The 18,244-nt window shown below is 35.9% G+C and overlaps 1 protein-coding gene across 3 annotated transcripts in view; it reads right to left on the bottom strand.

Annotated features, from left to right (window-relative positions):
• The window catches only part of Kcmf1 (potassium channel modulatory factor 1), a 78,260-nt gene that overhangs the window by 3,266 nt on the left and 56,750 nt on the right, over window positions 1–18,244 (bottom strand). For all 3 annotated transcript variants that reach the window (XM_015499877.2, XM_048787453.1, XM_048787452.1), the window contains exons 4-6: window positions 6,594–6,695; window positions 3,504–3,678; window positions 1,077–1,359 (exon numbers count right to left, since the gene is read on the bottom strand). In XM_015499877.2, the coding sequence (XP_015355363.1) occupies window positions 1,077–1,359; window positions 3,504–3,678; window positions 6,594–6,695 (560 nt within the window). The remainder of the gene's footprint in view (window positions 1–1,076; window positions 1,360–3,503; window positions 3,679–6,593; window positions 6,696–18,244) is intronic.

Below are 18,244 nucleotides of genomic sequence, written 5' to 3'. Positions count from 1 at the left end.
TATATAGCAGTTGGTAGATCCACCTATGGCTCTGATTTTCTTATAATAAAATTTTTCTGGTAATAAGCAGGCAGTTACTGACACTGCAGAGATAATTCAAAGGTAAATTCCTCACATGAGACTTCCTTCTTAGATCCATAATAAATGATGATAATGTCTACCATTGCATTTAATCCTCTTTAATTCTCTCATGTGGCAAAACTCCTGGGATATTGACAATAGTAAACTAGTTAAGTAACAAAGCCCAAACCTAGTAAATAGCAAAGTCAGGGCTATAGACCAGGGTCCTCAAACACTTTTTATTCCAAATCCACAATATGTTCTTTATAAGTACACACATGTACCATTGTACTAACAGATTTTTTAATGTGAGATAAAAGAAATATAAGTAGATATTTTAATAGTTTCTTCGTTTGAAGAAATCAATACACCATCAGACACAATGAGTTTGAGAGAGCTATGTTATACATTAATGTCCTTCGATTTATGATTTGTATATTCCTCTCTGTTACATTAAAAGCCCAGTTGGTCCAGGTTTGTTATTTACTGCACCTAAGACTCTGGTCACCACTACTCTTCCAGTGGAATGGTTTACTGTCTGTAATAAATATTACTTTTACTGTGATACACCATTTTTAAAAAATGGTTACTTCTGTGCATTAACCATAAGAATTTAAATATAGCTTCTTTAGAAATTCACAGGAGAAAACTACTATATGATGAAGTCTTCTGTACCTTTTAATACTTCACAACTGACTAAAATTGGCAAGTAGAAGCAAGAAATGTTAATTATGATAATAAATGTACCTAATATGCCCATCTATAAAATGATATATGGTGTTTTAAGTCTTATGTATAGTATGGAAAACAAAATTCGTATTAGATGATGATGTACACCTTGAGAAGAAGATGAGCATTCTTAGTTTATCTAACGTAATAACTATGTTTCAAAATCTTGGGGGAAATACTAAATATGCAGTTTTAATTGGAAAGCTCAAAAGAAGAAGTTTTAGACTGTATAGTACCAATAAAATACTCATTCTCCCCAAAAAAAATTATAATAATAAAGGAGCTACCTTGTTAAAAGAAACTGTGAATTCTGGAGAGTCTGCTGACTGCTTTCTGTATTTGCTGTATTGGTTGTTGCTGTGGATTGTGTGATTGTAGTGGTAACACTGCTTGTGTTAGTACGCCGGGTTGCGTTGCGTGCAGTCTCCAGTTGTTGCCGTGCTGCCTGGGCATGCTGCCGTTCTAACTGCAGCTGCATCTGCAGTTGTTGTAACTGAGAAGCGGAAGGGCCAGAAGAATTAAGCTGTCCTCCTGCAGAACGTCTCACTCCTGATAACTGAGATAAAAGCTCTGCAAATGAAAATGAAGATGATCAAAATCTACTTAACAAAGAAAAAAATATGCTACAGATGATATTTTTATTGGGAGAATATAAAAAGTAGTATCAACAAGTAGTTCATCTAAGAGTGCAATACTTTTTAGAATGTCTCTTGGAGGCAGAAATTACTGTGTACAGGAATGCAAAAAAACATGAACGTTACACACTATTATTTTTATTCTCAGCAAAACTTGAGACTATTTTTTAAAATTATTTATATCGAGTACTAACGTAAACTTCCTCTAAAAATTTAGTAGATTAAAGCAGTTTACTTAAAGGTCCAATTATAATATAAGCCCTCTCAGTATTACTAAGTTCCACAAAAACAGAGAACAAGTTATACTCTGTTTACTATATTTCCATCTCTCAGAACAGAGCCTGACACATACTGAGAATTCACATGGTTTGCTTCCTTCAAATAACTGAAGGAATTATTAGAATTAAACCCAAGAGCCTAGAGCATTTCTGACTGTGACCCTTGCTCACTCACCTTTGCCTTTTCTCTGGTACTTTCTGGTCCTGCCAGAGTACTAGAATGCCACCAGTAGGGCTCAATAAGTTCCAGGAAACCTGCAGCACCTGACTGGGTGATCTATTTAGTCTGTTATAATCCAGACTGTCTTCTGTCAGTAAGGTTATAGTGATCAAGAGTAATGTAGACCTTTATCCCTGTGTTCTCATCTAAGGAGAGTAAAGTAATTACCATCTTCCATGGAGTATCTAGCTTACCAGAGAATGACCATTATCTCACAGATGCTCTCAGGCCAACAAAGCCTCTGATTTATCATTAAAACTAACTAACATGGTCAGTTTGTTTTCTTGCTCATGGGTGCTTTATCCCAGATTTTTAACACTGCCATTTAATGAAATATAGACTATCATTTCCCCTGACCACCTCCCCCTCAAAAAATCAAAGTAATGGAGAGAATTTCTGAATTCTGACTTTTGTTTCCAGAAATTACCCTTTAGAGCCTCTATAAAAGGCTCTAAAGGGTAATTTCAAATCCCCAAAACTCAGTTCACTAGGTTTGTTTTTGTTGTTCTACATCTAAATGTCCAAAGCACATCTGGAATTATAAAATTATAAAATTTTTTAAAAAATATTTATTTTTTATTTGTAGTTGGGACACAATGCCTTTATTTTTTTAAATTTATTTTTATGTGGTGCTGAGGATCAAATCCAGGATCAAACTACTCACATGTGCTAGGCCAAGTGCTCTACCACTGAGCCACAACCCCAGCCTACATCTTCCATTTTTAAGAGCATTTTATGAGTAAAACTGCTCTGCATGTCTATCACCTATTTAGATGTATCAATATTTCAGGAATTCTATAAGGTACATCACAGTTTCTAAATACATATTCTACCACATGTACACATTTCTATACTGTTGTTTTAAATCTGCAGGGTCTTCCAGAATCTTATTGCCTGTATGCTTGAGATTTCTTGCAGATTCTCAGGCTATAGTGATTTCTGACATTTTATTCTGACCCTTGTATTCTGCTGCCATCTTTCCAGGTTGTTCATTCCCTAGACTCAGTGAGTTAGCCAGGAACTACAGGCTAAAATATTGTCATTCTCAGATTCCCCCAAACTATTAAAAAATGTTCCCTTAACTGTGTTCCACAATAATATGGTTCTCAAATTAAGGCTAGAACAGAGAAATTCCTACTTTCTTCCATGAGAAAAAGCTTTATTGTTTAGTATTGTCAATTAGTTTTTTTAATCTGTGTACTTCTAGAGGTTGAACCATGGAATTCTGATTTTCTTGGGCTTCAATAGAAACCATAAATACCACATTAGGCCTTTCTATATTATCTTATGCCCCTAAGGACTTAAGAGAAATGCAGACCAATGCAAACTACTAAAGTAGTTTTACATTTGGGGATGAGGGTGTGGCTCAACAGTAGAGCACTTGCCTAACATATGTGAGGCCCTGGTTTGAATCATAGTACTACATGCATGAATAACAAACAAACAATTTTCATGTTTATAAATATTTGGGAATTTTATTAAAAAACATAAGCATATTATCTGAGAGGAAAGACAAAGATCACATAAAACATTTTAAAATGAGCTCCCGTTATTTCCTTCATGAAGGTGAAACTAACTTACCAGCTATAGGATCCATGGCTTCCCTATTGCTTGGAGAATATGAACTCTGAGAAGAAGAAAGTCCACCAGTAGAACTGCTAGTAAAGTGCATATTTGATCTACGAGCACGAGGACCTCCTAATCCCCGGCCAGGGTGAAACATTCTACGTACATGTCGAACACCACTCGATTCATCATAACTCAAAAGTTAAGAAAAGGATCAAATATTTCACAGAAATTAAAAAGAAAGATCAGCCCTTGCTAGACAGGAATTAATTCCTAAGCTGCCAGCATTTTAAAATAGCACATTTAATTTAGAACACAGTAGCTATATGATACAATACATGCCTTTTATGTCAGCTCTTCAGGAGGCTGAGGCATAAGGATCACAGTTTGAGGCTAGCCTGAGCAACTTAGTGAAACTCTTGTCTAAAAGAAAGAATTAAAAAAAAAAAAAAAAAAACAGGAGAATGTAAATGTCCCAACTCTAGGAAACCTATTAATGCTAAAAATATACTCAAGTATAAAGCATGGTGCCTATGTAACTGTTTGGGTGTTTGTATGCATGCTAGTGCAGGCAAGCACAAGCACAAAGTTTAAAAAGATTCTCTGCAGGGACAGGAATTTCTTCCCAGGCTCCAGAGTAATGCTGCCAAATGAAGTCAAAGACACTGCCTGGTTAAATACCCAAGGTGAATGAACATTCCCTTATCCTGTTCTCAGTACTGAATTTTATACATGCTTACATTCAAGTAACCACAATTAATGAGAGTCAGTTTTATATTTGAGGAGCTGTATTAACATATAATCATTGAATCATTATCATCTAAAATAAAAAAAGGAACAGGTATGAATTCAGTAGGTGAAAGACTACATTTGATTATTAGTTTTAATCTTTGTCTTCAACTTTTTATTGAGTTTCTTTTGTCAGTGGACCATAGAGAGAAAAGCATGTATTTATCAAGAAATCAGATTTCCAACAGTGGAACCCATCTCACACAGCTGAGTGTGAGTCAATTTGAAGTAGCAAATAGCTATCAAAACTGAAAATGACAACCTTGTGTTTCCACATGGGCAATTGTGTGTGAATGTTGAGGGTAGGAAGCCAAATATTATAGAAGAAACTTTTCTTTCAAAGTAGCAAATAGAATAGCTTTATAATGTAGAATGTGTTACTGATTCCCAGTTTTTCAGCTGATGGTTTTGGAGTCATTTAAGGATAAGTGAAGGGTTCCACAAAGCCATCAGGATACCACTGTCATGTAGTTTCTTATTGGCATTCATAACTATGGTTTGGTTTCCATAGAAAGTGATATTATTATCAGTATATTTAAAAGCAGGCCAGGGACAGTGCACACCTGGAACCACAGATACTCAAGAGGCTGAGGAAGGATTAACAAGTTCCTAGGTCAGCAAGGGCAACTTAGCAAAATGTCTCCAAATAAAAAATTGAAAGGGCTGGGGATGAATTCTTAGTTGACCATTATGCCCCCTGGATCCTCAACTGAAAAAAAGTAGCTGGAGGTAGAGTGTACTTTAGGAAGATATCCATCAACACGGTGAGAAAGGAAAAAAAAAAAGTCTGGTGCTTAAGAGGTAAAGAAAGAAGATACCCCGATATCGAATATGAACTTACATAACAACATTGGAAATATCTGAAAAATGAATATGTTTTCGGGATAATTGCCATGGCAACATTTTGTTTTCTAAGAAATCAAAAAACATATAACATTATTCTTATGTTTTGCATAATTTCATCTTTTCTTGGTAACCAAAGACATTTATTAAAATTGTGTAAAAAAATAGATGTAGATAATGTGGAATATTCCATTGAATGAACACCAATATTACTAGAATCTCTAGAATATGCTGAAAATTTCAGGATATCTCCTTGATTTTAAATAATTTGTTTCATCTCTCCATGAAGATGGAGTGAAGTATGTATCAAGTATAACCCTTCTGGATATTGTAAAGTATTCTTTTATACAAAATGCATAGTAACTGAAAGACTTAAGTATTCTCACCCCATCTGGAGTTTTTTCATTCTCTGAAAAATAAAAAAATTAAATCACTGCTTTCTTCATGCTGCTTTCAGTGTCCCCTGCACAGGAGGAGAGAGAAAGGTCTCAGTGGTTTCCTCTGTTCATTGACTACCAGATCCTAGACTGGCTCAGGTTTCTAATTTTGCAGGCTTATACCATTTCTTCATCTTTCAATTATTTCCCACATATCTTCCCCCTAAATCTAAAAAGCTATAATCCCAATTAGAAAATTGGGAACTGTAAGCAAGAGAACTGTAGAATGAGAAAAAAATCACCATTTTCTTTTCTAAAAGGTCCTAGGTTGGATTTTGACTGCCATAGGACAATCAAAAAAAGAAAGTCTGTCAAGAGAAAAAAATTCTGATTAAGCTCTTGAATTGCTTCAGTAAACACTGGGACCTCTTCATAAGAAAAGATTCTAATAAGTAACAGTTTTAGAAAAACAATTCCTAACTTTCTAGTTATAAAGCATTCAGTCCACAAAATTCATTGCTCTGGTAACCAATCCAGTAGTCTTAAAGAATACTGCAAAGAACTATTAAGAAAGGGAAGAGTATGCAGAAATGAAAGTAGGAAAGAACTAGACTCAACTTTATACTTCTCAGAGAAGAAATGGCTCTTTCAGGAGAAAGGGACCCCCAAAAGGGAAAGAAGCCCCACCTGCCATTATACCATATCCACAAAAGGGTAAGGGAGCAGAGGAACAGAGAAGGGAAAGCAAATAAAGCCCCTGTATATTTAACTAATCAAATTTTTAATTAAGATTCACTTTTCCTCTTTTGTATGAAATCACCTTTCCAGAAGACCTATAAGATCAAATTGTCTTTAAAAAATTTGATTGTAATGAACTAAAGATGATGAGCAAGTCAACTTTTCACTTAACAAATATGGTTCATATAACAATCCTAAGTATATAAAAAGAGAAGAAATTGCCTTTCACATTGTGTCACTTTTAGGAAAAGGTAAAAGAAATAAAAATAATTTGAAGATTAGTTTTTCTCTTTTGGGGATATTGTCCTTAAAAATAATCAAAATAACAAATATTATTTGTTGCCTCTTAAAAGGATATTAAATCTCTAGGGGCTCTGTGTTCAAGTGTAAGATGAGCTGCAAAGTCATCCGTGACATGATTAGGATCGCCTCCAGGTAACGCTGCACATATTGGACAAATCTGAAATGAAAATAAAGAAAGCAAGTTTAATAAATAGATACTGACCAGATCTTTCTGGACCAGCATTTTGTTATAAATTGTATCATTAGTAAGTTTCAACCAGGCAGAAACACTGTAGACCTTTAACTAGTGAAGGTTAGTAGAAGCCTAAGCAAGAACTGTTGTACATCAATGCTATCACTCACAACTAAAACACAATCTCTCAGAATCATACACAACAGTTCTAGACAGAGTTAAAACTTGATCTCTGGAAAGACCTTCGAATGGCCTGGCCAATTCATATTTTCATGGTCTCTCAAAATATCTCCATAAAAAATATATAAAAATATGCTCTTTAGGTGCACTTTTATGTTAAGTCTAGTCTTGAATGTTAAAGACAGACATAAGCTTATAGCATACTTCTCCAAAGTAAGCTAGTCTTGAGGACTGATCCCCAAATGAGAAGGAAGAAGTCTGACAAAAATGTAACTGTGCAAACTTACATCCATCCAATGCAATACAATAAGATAGATAACGGTTACTGATAATACACAAATATGCTCTGAATTCATAATGCAATTTCCCAGGGGAAAACAGAATGGGGGCCCATTTTAGAACCTTATTTCCCAGAGGGATAGGCAGTTTGGCAGAAGTTTGTCACAAGACCAAGTTCAAGGAATAGAAGATCAACTTCCCTGTGGGTCTTGTGAGAGATAAAAGGATAAAGCAAAAATAAAATAGTGTACACAGGCAGAATTCAGGAGGCCTGATAGTTTGGGAAGCCAATTTCTGTAACAATAATCTTCAGTAGAATTAAAGAAAGAGAGTGCTCAGGAAGGGAGGAAACAGAAAGCATGAGAACTTTAAGAAGAAAGGCCTTTATTGTTCCAGAAAGCCAAATAGGCAAATAATGGTATTAGAGGAATGGCTTAACAAACAGGGCCCAGAAAGAAGGCCTGGTGCAAAGGGGAATGACCAAAGTCAGTCCCAAGAAATGCTAACCCATGTGCCTCTCCATGGGTTAGAAGGCTACAAGATGGGATAGTAAATTCATCTCACCAGTACATATGCCATATGCAAAATTGAGGCCATCAGTTGACTTTACTGTCTGCTCAGAGTAGAGAGGAAGAAAGAAATGGGAAATGTGAGATAGAGAGGGATAATGCTTGGGGTATGAAATAGAAAAACTACTCTGACTCCTAGAGCCTAACCAAACACAACTTCCCATCCTCCAATGGCAAAAAAAACAGAAGTCTTTTGAGAGTTTGACTCTATTTTGATATCAGACTCGTATGCCCAAATGGTCAGCTATCCTGATTATATAACTCAGGACTCTAAAAAATATCCTCAAGAAAATCTAAGATACTCACTAGAAATAAAGACTAAGCATGATAATGTGAAAAAGAATTAGGGCACAATGGAATGTGCCTAAGTAGAAGACAGATATGTATGTGCCTTTCTTAGATGATGCCAGAAAGGTGCTGAGGCCATATCTTCTGCCTTAGAGAGAATGGTAATTCTACCTGCTCATATTTGCTCATATGTTCACAAATTATAAACTCTCTCTTTTAGAAATTTAGGTATCATTCCTGTGCTCTAATAATGAGTGGTAGTGTTTGATACACTTATTTTACTTTTCATATGTTTCTGTCTTGCCTGGATACACTGTAAATTTTTTGAGATGAAGGACAATGTGATTTATCTTTCATTTTTAACTGACCAGACTTGCCAAAAAGAAGACAGACAAACAAGACTAGAGGTTTGAACTAAAACAAGTTCCAGTTATTTGAAGATAAAAATAAGCCAGCTTACTTTTTATGGTAGTGGTGGTGGTAGTACTGGGGATTGAACCTAGGGGCACTCTATCACTGAGCAACACCCCCAGCCCTTCTTATTTTTGAGAAGGCATCTTGCTAAATTGTCAACATTGGCCTCTAACTTTCAATCCTCCTGAGTAGGTGGGATTATAGGCCAATTGTCACCCTGCCCAGCTTAGCTTAGGTATTTTTGAGACTCTTCATTTTGCGACAATTAACAAATACTGGATTGCTTTATAACAGTATAAGACTTTTATCCAAAGAGAAAAATTACCATCAAAAGAAAAGACATCCTTCTCCTAAGAGATGTCCCTTCAGATTGGTCTTTAGATAAAATCTATAAACAACTTGAACTTCACAAAGATAATAGCAGAAGTTTCAGTAATTTGAAGAAACATATAAAAACAAATTAATTAATTATAATTAATTTTTCTGAGACTGTTCTTGCCATGTTGCCCAGGCTGGCCTTGAACATGCAATACTCCTTCTGCCTCAGCCTCCCAAGTAGCTGTTACTATACTCAGGTGTGTGCTACCATACTCAACTCAGCACATGAGAAGTCTCTTCATGGAAATATATTCTAGAAGGAAGACAGAATAAAGCACAAATGCCAACTGTACTAAAAATATCCCAATTAGATCATCTACAAACTAGAAAAACACCTCTGAGAAGTGAATGTAAAACAAAATCAAGGACTAGGGATGTGGCTCAGTGGCAGGGTGTCTGCCTGACATGACCAAGGCTTTTGGGTTAGATCCCCAGCATGGCCAAAAAATAAAATAAATAAATAAAGATTCTCATTATTCACAATAGTGCAATCACTATAGTTCTGAGCATTTTTTTTTCTTTGCTTTGAGTCCTTGCACATGCTGAGTGCTATACCATTAAGCTACATACCAGCCCCCTTTACAATTCTACAACAGATCTTTTAAATAGTAGATAAAGGTATTCAGAGAGCAATAATAACAAAAGCAATCTACCAACTCACTTCTATAATGACCAGAGATAAAGAATTATTGAGACTCAGGAATTATTGAGATAGGAAGATCACCTACGTTCATAGCTGGCACACAAAATAAAGAGAAAAGATTTAGATTCACAGTGGAAGATGTTGCCATGTTTGGGCCACATAAAGTTAACCCAGTTGAGAACCTGAAAAGGAAAACTAAACTCCAGTACCACAGGCCTAACCATTTTTCAAGATTTACATTTTATGCTTAACAGGTAAAATCATATTTAAAAATTAAAACTCTTAGCATGTTATGAGGTTGTAAGTTCATTCAAAGCTATATTTCTGTATTTCCATTACAGAGGGAATAAGAAAAAAAAAATGAGAGCAAGAAACAGAAAAGAGTTGGGTTGGGCTAAAAGGAGGGAAACAGAGATGCAATCTGCCTCACATAAATACTGCTTAATTCTGAGAGGGCCTTTATTTCCACATCATGGTACCTAATGCTTTTATAGGACAGGTACCATAAAAAAAAAAAAAAATCTACACAAAAGGTAAGCTATCATCTCTAAAATGTGACAGTCTGCCAACATTCATATTTATACTTCCTCTGCCACAGGGTACGGTAATATCTATTATTCACGCAGGAAAATTCCATATAATACATTAGCTTAAAATTATGACAACCTGCCTAATATTGAGTTGTTTTAAATCAGTATTTCCTAAATTTGGCTAAGAATATAAATTACCTGGAACACTTATTAAAAATATAGGCCTTGAAGACTTAATACAGGTGTACATGAGGGGGGTGAGAATTTATAATTTTAAAACAAGGGTCCCAGATGATTCTTATTCTTGTCACTGAATAAGTTTGGCAAATATCACTTAAATATACAATGGTGCTGAAATCTTGTATGTTCCTATTATGTGAAACACCAAATGCTGCTATTTACAGAACCAAAAAACAAACCAAACAAACAAAAAAACACTTATTCATAAATGTCCTTGCTATTCTTGGTCTTGTTTCTGCTATTGTTCAAGTCTTCCTCTTCTTTATCTTGACACTGAGGGTCACCATCAGTCCTGCTTTTTTATCTGCAGCCCTTTGGGGAATCTTTACCAAACAAGATGAGTTTGATGAATGTAACTGAGTGAATGGAGTATAAGAGTTTTCATTTTTCCAGGTGTTCTTAGTGAATAGTTGCCAACAACTTGTCAATGCACATTTTAAACACAGTTTTTTCCTAATGTCTAAAACACATCTTTTGAAGTCACTACTCCACATATAAACACCATGTCATTGCTCAATGTAAGAAAACTTCACAGCACAGGATATTCGTCCATTAGAAAACCATATGAAGTCAGCAGTGTTGTTTTTAAACAAGAGTTCCATACATTCTTCCCCATACCAAATTCAGATTTCCTCTAGTGTCTTTCTTTTATTATTTATTTATTTGGTGATGCGTAAGATTGAACTTTGCCACTGAGCTATACCCCAGACCTTTTTATTTTATTTTTTTAATTTTTAAGACAGCTTTTCTCTAAGTTGTCCAGGCTGGCCTCAAATTTAAAATCCACCTACTTCAGCCTCAGGGTAGCTGGGATTACAGGAATGCAACAATGCACTCAGCCCAGTCTCTCATCAGGCAGGGTTCTTAATCTGGGTAGTCTGCACAACTTTAACAACAGAGGAGAAGTTCTACCATGTGATGTGATAAGTTCTTCCCTGTTTTGTTTTGTTGTTGTTGTTGTTGTTGTTGGGTTTTTTTTTTTTTTGCTTTATTTTGTTATTTTTTGTTTTTTTCACTTAACAAGAAGTTTCTTGCTCATGATGTTCACTGCTACAGAAAGACTCATTTTAAAAATTGCTAATGTGGTCTATCATAAAACCTGGCTTTCACTCAAACTAGAATGCAGCATGATAAAGAAACTGGACATACACTGAGAGCTAGGTGGGTTCTTCATCACACAGGATCTCACTCTGAGGTACCATCCTCTCAGACTATTCGAAAATGCCCCTGAACTGAGATTCTAGGTAATCATGCTTCTTGTTAACAGCAAAAACCATTCATGAAATTAATGCCTTGGCATTTGGCATTTGTTGAACTAGGTTTCTGGATCACAAACTTGATGAATTCATTTCAGTCTTATATCTGTTTATTTTCCTTTTGAGACTATCTGTTCAAATACTGTGATTTTTCTGCATCATTTTTTTCTGCTACTTTTTGGTGTTTGCTGCAATTATTTCTTGGTAACTATGATCCTATAAGGGTCAGGACAGATTCTTTGTACTTTCTACCTTTTCTATAGTCTGTGCTTATGCACATGATCATTATGACTAGGTTGAATCTGTTTCAAAAGAACTACAGAATCATGCAGACTTTATCATCCTTCCATCCAAAAGGAAAGCCTTGGTAGCATGATGGTGGAGAAAGAAATGTCATTTCTCTGTACAGGTAGTGAAATGTCTAATTTATTGTTCAACAAATTAAGAGAACAAATTTTCTGATTTAAAGGTTTTCTTTTATCTGGTCTCACTTGACTAACACAATTTTACACCCCAGTATTTCACAAAACAATCAATGCCTTTCCATCCCTCCACTCACTTTCTCAACACTGCATCTTGATTTTTGTCTCTTCCCTCTGAATACTTCTGTTTCTTTCCCATTCGGTTAAGTTTTAGAAATTCCTTTTTTCAAAAAGTAGCTTAAGTCACAAAGCCCTCTCTGACTATTTCCTACATTAGCCTCTAATTGTGTCAAATAAGTTAGTTTGGTCTTTAGCTATACACACCATGAGATCTGTGTGCAGAAGTCAGGTTTGAAACTCATCATCATGACTTTGGAAAGCAATACTTTACACCTTACATACATTAAATATAATGCTCAAAAAGATACATTAAGAAGCTAGAAACATTTCTCTTATAAAAGGACAAGAAATGTTTCCCTTTCCAACTGCTTTTTAATAATTAGCCCAAGAATTATCTATTACAATCTTTTTCTGTCATTATTGTTAAGCAGTGTTGTTTCCCCCAGGCTTTTCCTTTTTTATAGCCAACAATTCAGTTACTTTTTGCTCAGGCTCCCACACTCCTATATTTCTTTGTTTTCTGTCCAATCATTACTTTGAAAATTCCTTCTCCCTTTCCACTCCTCAATCCTTTCCCCTGTTAATTTGTCAGAGTCAAATTATGAAATTAATTAAGTCTAAAAAGTTTTAAAATATTGCCCTTGTTTAGAGGAGTTTAACTTTTGAAGAAATATTAGGATACAAGGAAGAATCCACCCATTGCCATAGCTCCATTTTAAGTTTTCATCCTTCTTTGAATTTGTGCCCTCCCCCCATACACATCAGCACAAGAAAGATAAAAACACAGTTAAGTCACTTTCCTATGTTGTTTCATACTATACTAACTTTCTAATATAAGGTTAGATAAGCTTTCCTAAGCTATCTTTAAATGAAACTCCTGTTAACTTACGTGCTTTACTGTGTACTTAGTCTCAAACCAGGTGTCCAAAGGACATTTACTAAAAATAACCTTTTCCCCCCACTATGGTACTAGGAATAGAGCCCAGAGCCACATGAATAACACCTTCTAGACCCCAAAAAGCTAGAGTCTTCTTTTTTTCACCTAATATGTAGATGCCTATATAAATACAAGCAAAAACAACTAAGTCAAATCACAAATGTGATTAAGATAGGGCCCATTCTAGAACTGTAATAAATGGAATTCCCTCATGTTACTCTGTAACTGCATCCCTATTTCCAGTAAAAGGACCTGTACTATGAAATTCAGGTGAGTTTGTAGTTAAAGTTCTGATTGGATAAATCTGTTACCATGGATTAAATATGCAGTATTTACTGAGTGTCACATCAGCATTAACTTTATACTCTCGGTTTAAAAATTGTCAAGAGAAGATGGGTGCACTGGAGCACACTTGTAATCCCAGTGGCTCGGGAGGCTGAGGCAGGAGGATCACAAGTTCAAAGCCATCCTCAGCAATTCAGCAAGATCCTTTCTCAAAATAAAATATAAAAAAGGGCTAGGGACATGGCTCCTAGTTTAAAAACCAACAACAACAACAACAACAAAACCCTATCAAGAGATAACACCACCATGTGATGATGGAGTGATGCATCTACAAGTCAAAGAATGTCAAGGATTTCTGGCAAGCCAGGAGCTGAAAAGAAGACAGGGATCCTCAATCACTATCAGTCTGTTGATAAAGGTAATCTCCAGGCCCTAAGTTCTTGAGGACAGGGACATTCCCTCCCTCATCATCTCCTATAAGGAAAAAGAATATATGACTATTTGAAATATGTGCATCTGTCAAATGGACATGAAATCAGTCCCACAAAAGCAAGCTTTTAGTCAATACTTTGTTGTGGGGCAATGAAAAAATGGCCAAAAAGGGCACGGTTGCCATGCTGAAGTGATGATGTGCATCCCCACCTGTGATCCTGTGTCCCAATTTACCTGTGGGTTTGGTACCATTATCCCCACTTTAGAGATGAAGAAACTGAAGTTTGGGAAGTTAATGATGGTTATCCAGCGATATCTATCTTCCAGAAGACATCCATATGAAGAGAGAGACACAGGGGTAGCCATGAAAAGATGGACACAGAAACACATCTATAAACCAAAGAGCGGCAAGGATTGCTGATCAGCAATGGTGGAGTCATGGAGCCAACTCTCCCCAAGAAACCAGTCCTTTGACACCTTCATCTTGAACTTCTGGTCTTCAAGAATCATGAGAACACATTTCTGTTGCTTTAAGCCACCCAGTATGTGGCCCCTTTTTTTACAGCAGCCCTAGCAAACAAATACACAGCCTTTCACACTATCAAGAAAGTATAGGAAAATTTTTTCGTTGTTGTTATTTTGATGATGAAGAGATGACCATCAAGAAGGCTTGGAGGTGTGGCTCAGTGGTAAAGCTCTACTAGCAGGCTGAGTCCCTGAGTTTGATGTTCAACACTATCAAGAAATTAGCATAGTTCTTGCCACCTTGGAAGTTCACATACATGATTTCATCTCTTTTTAAAAATTAGTGCATATTTCTCAATATTTCTTCAAACTGCAACACAATACATGTCTCTCTTTTATGTAGTTTTTCTCTTAGAATTCAGCTCTAGAAATGTCTCTGGTTTCTAATGGGAGATTTTCTGATCATACTCAACAAATTTTTAACAGCTTCTTTCACAGAAGAGTAATGACCCAAAAAGAGCCATCAGAATTTAATTAGAAAGAAAAAAGAAGCAACATTACAGAGCTAACCAATTCCAAGGTCAATGATAACATTCAGAATGTTAGGGGAAGGTTGTAACACGCATAAGGTTTAAATCTTCTTTACATGTGATTTAGAAAGTCCTAAGAAGTTTAAGATTTGGTTTCCTTTTTTATTTATTTTTATTTGTTCTTTTTAGACAAACATGACAGTAGAGTGTACTTTGACATTATAAATACGTGGGGTATAACCTACTCAAATTAGGATCCCATTGTAGTGGTTGTACATGGTACGGAGTTTCACTGGTGGTGTATTCATATATGAATTTAGAAAAAGTTATATTCCATTCATTTCACTGTCTTTCGTATTCACATTCCCACCTCCTTTCCCTCATTCCCTTTTGTCTAACCCACTGAACTTCTATTCTTCCCTCCTCCTTTACTGGGTGTTAGCATCCACATAGCAGAGAGAACATTCAGTCTTTGGTTTTGGGGGGATTAGTTTATTTCACTTAGCATAACCATCTCCAGATCCATTCATTTACCGGCAAGTTGTAAAGTTATTCTTTTTATGGATGATTAATATTCCATATATACCACATATTCTTTATCCATTCATCTGTCGAATGGCACCTAGGTTGGTAGCATAACTTAGCTATTGTGAATTTATCTGCTATTGTGAATTGACCAATGTGACTGCATCACTGCATTATGCTGATTTTAAGTGTTTTGGGTAAATGCTGAGGAGTGGAATAACTGGGTCAAATGATGGTTCCATTCCAAGTTTTCTGAGGAATCTCCATACTGATTTCCAGAGTGGTTGCACCAATTTGCAATCCTGCCAGCAATGTATGAGTGTACCTTTTTCTTCACATTCTCGCCAACATTTATCATTACTTGAGTTTATTTTTATATATACAGATATAAACATAGATATACAGATATATAGATATAAATATATATTGATAGTTGTTGATAGACCTTTATTTTAATTATTTATATGCAGTGCTGAGAATCAAACCCAGTGCCTCACACATTCCAGGCAAGTGCACTACCACTGAGCTAGAGCCCCAGCCCCTCATTACTTCTATTTTTGATAACTGCCATTCTGCATGGAAAGGATGGAATCTCAGTGCGGTTTCAATTTGCTTTTTTTCTAATTGCTAGAGAAGTTAAACTTTTTCATATATTGGTTGACCTATCATATTCCTTCTTCTCTAAAGTGCATGTTTATTTTCTTTGCCCATTTATGGATTGGGTTATTTTTTTGTTTTGTTTTGTTTTGATTTGGTGTTAAGTTTTTTGAGTTCTTTATATACTCTAGAGATTAACGCTGAGATGCAGGTAACAAAGATTTTTCCCATTCTGTAGATTCTCTCTTTACAATCTTGATTGTTCCCTTTGCTATGAAGCAGCTTTTTAGTTTGATACCATCCCATTTATCGATTCTTGACTGTACTTCTTGCTCTTGAGGAAGTCAGTTTCTAAGCTGATATGACAGAGTTTGGGGCCTACTTTTTCTTCTAGTAGGCACAAGGTCTTTGGTCTTAACCAAAGAGTTGAGTTTTGTGCAGGGTGAGAGAGAGAGATTAAATTTAATTCTGCCACATATGTAGTTCCAGTTTTCCCAGCACCATTTGTTGAAGAGGCTTTCTTTCTCCAATGTATGTTTTTGGCACTTTTTTCTAGTATGAGACAACTGTATTTATGTGGGTTTGTCTCTGTGTCTTCCATTCTGTACCAGTGGTCTTCATATCTGTTTTGGTGTCAATACCATGCTGTTTTTGTTACTATATCTCTGTAGTATAATATAGGTCTAGTATTGTAATGTCTCCTACTTCACTTTTCTCACTGAGGATTGTTTTGGCTTTTCTGTGCCTTTTATTTTTCCAAATGAATTTCATGACTTTTTTCTATTTCTATGAAGAACGTCATTGGAATGTTAACAGGAATTGCATTCAATCTAAATAGTGATTTTGGTAGTATGGCCATTTTGACAATATTAATTCTGCCTATCCAAGAACATGGGAAATCTTTTCATCTTCTGAGATCTTCTTCAATTTCTTTCTTTAGTCTTCTGTATTCTTCATTGTAGAGGTCTTTTAACATGTTTCCTATACAGAAATGTAAACCCAGGAGTATGCTGATGTCTTGGGAATTCACAAAACTGGAAATAAAAATACCTCCAAAAGAATCAAAATTGTTCCGTTTCTTTATGCTGTCCATAATTCACTCTAGAGGTAAGCATCCATCTTGGCTGGAAGAAATCCCCTATCTTAAGGTCTACTCTTTCTATCTTCAGTGGGAATAGTTATATATTCTACTTGTAGACTTTAAGGGAAAAAAAAAAAGAAAAATAGAAACTGTTTTAAAGATGTAAGAAGCTGAAAACACTGGGGCACAGTAGCACATGCCTGTAATCCCAACAACTCTGGAGGCTGATGAAGCCTTTGTCATCACTAAACTAATTTAACTGCATTAGAAATAATACAAACACATAATTCCAGCAACTTGGGAGGCTGAGGCAAGATTGAGGCCTACCGCTGCAATTTAGTGAGACCCTGTCCCAAAATAAATAATGGGGAGAGGGGTGAAAGCTGAATGGGACAGAAAGTGACCAAACACTAGCTACTAACAATTTTAGTGAAGAATGAGAAATGAACTCCACCAAAATTAAAGTTTGAGTTATTTACTAGCCCCCCTCCACCCAATGGAGACTGGATTCAGTGGTATATGTACTGAGTCACATCCCAAACTCTTTTTATTTTCTGACAGGGTCTCCCTAAATTGCCCAAACTGGCCTCAAACTTGTGATCCTCCTGCCTCAGCCTCCCAAGTTGCTGGGATTATGTGTTTGTGTTATTTGTAGTAAGTTTAAATTAGTTTGATGATAACAAAGCTTTGTATTTTTCTCTTCTCAAAGTCATAACCAGTTTGTCAAGCACAGCTGAGTTTGGTAGAACATCCTAGAAAAAAATGATTTCAGCCATGAATGTTGAGGTTGAAATCTTCAAATAATTCTTGTTTAACCAGTATTTTTTTAAACCTGAGAGACAGGGCAGGAAAAGAAGGGAAGAGACAAGGCTAGAGACATTTTTTTTAAGGTACCAGGGATTGAACTCAGGATTGAACAGGGGATTGCACACTCAACCACAGAGCCATATCCCCAGACCTATTTTGTATTTTATTTAGAGACAGCGTCTCACTGAGTTGCTTAGCACCTCATTATTGCTGAGGCTGGCTCTGATCCTCCTGTCTTAGCCTCCGGAGCAGCTGGGGTTACAGGCATGTGCCACCACACTCCACAAGGCTAGAGACTTTATAAAAAACTAATGAGTTACCTTATTACAATTTGTCAACAGTTGCCATTGAGCATCTTCAGTTTATACCACCTCTAATACAGGTCTTCCTAAAAGTCCTGCAACACATTTCTATGCACTGACTGGAGATCAGCTGTCTGGACACTGAACCAGACAAACCAGAATTTCATAGGACAGAGAAGAAAGTTTTTTAGTTTGATACCATCCCGTTTATCGATTCTTGATTGTACTTCTTGCTCTTGAGGAAGTTGGTTTCT

The sequence above is a fragment of the Marmota marmota genome, unplaced genomic scaffold (assembly GCF_001458135.2).
Source record: "Marmota marmota marmota unplaced genomic scaffold, marMar, whole genome shotgun sequence".
Classification (NCBI taxonomy): domain Eukaryota; kingdom Metazoa; phylum Chordata; class Mammalia; order Rodentia; family Sciuridae; genus Marmota; species Marmota marmota.
The sequence above is the reverse complement of the archived record's forward strand: the minus strand, read 5'-3'. Positions and strand labels throughout refer to the sequence as shown.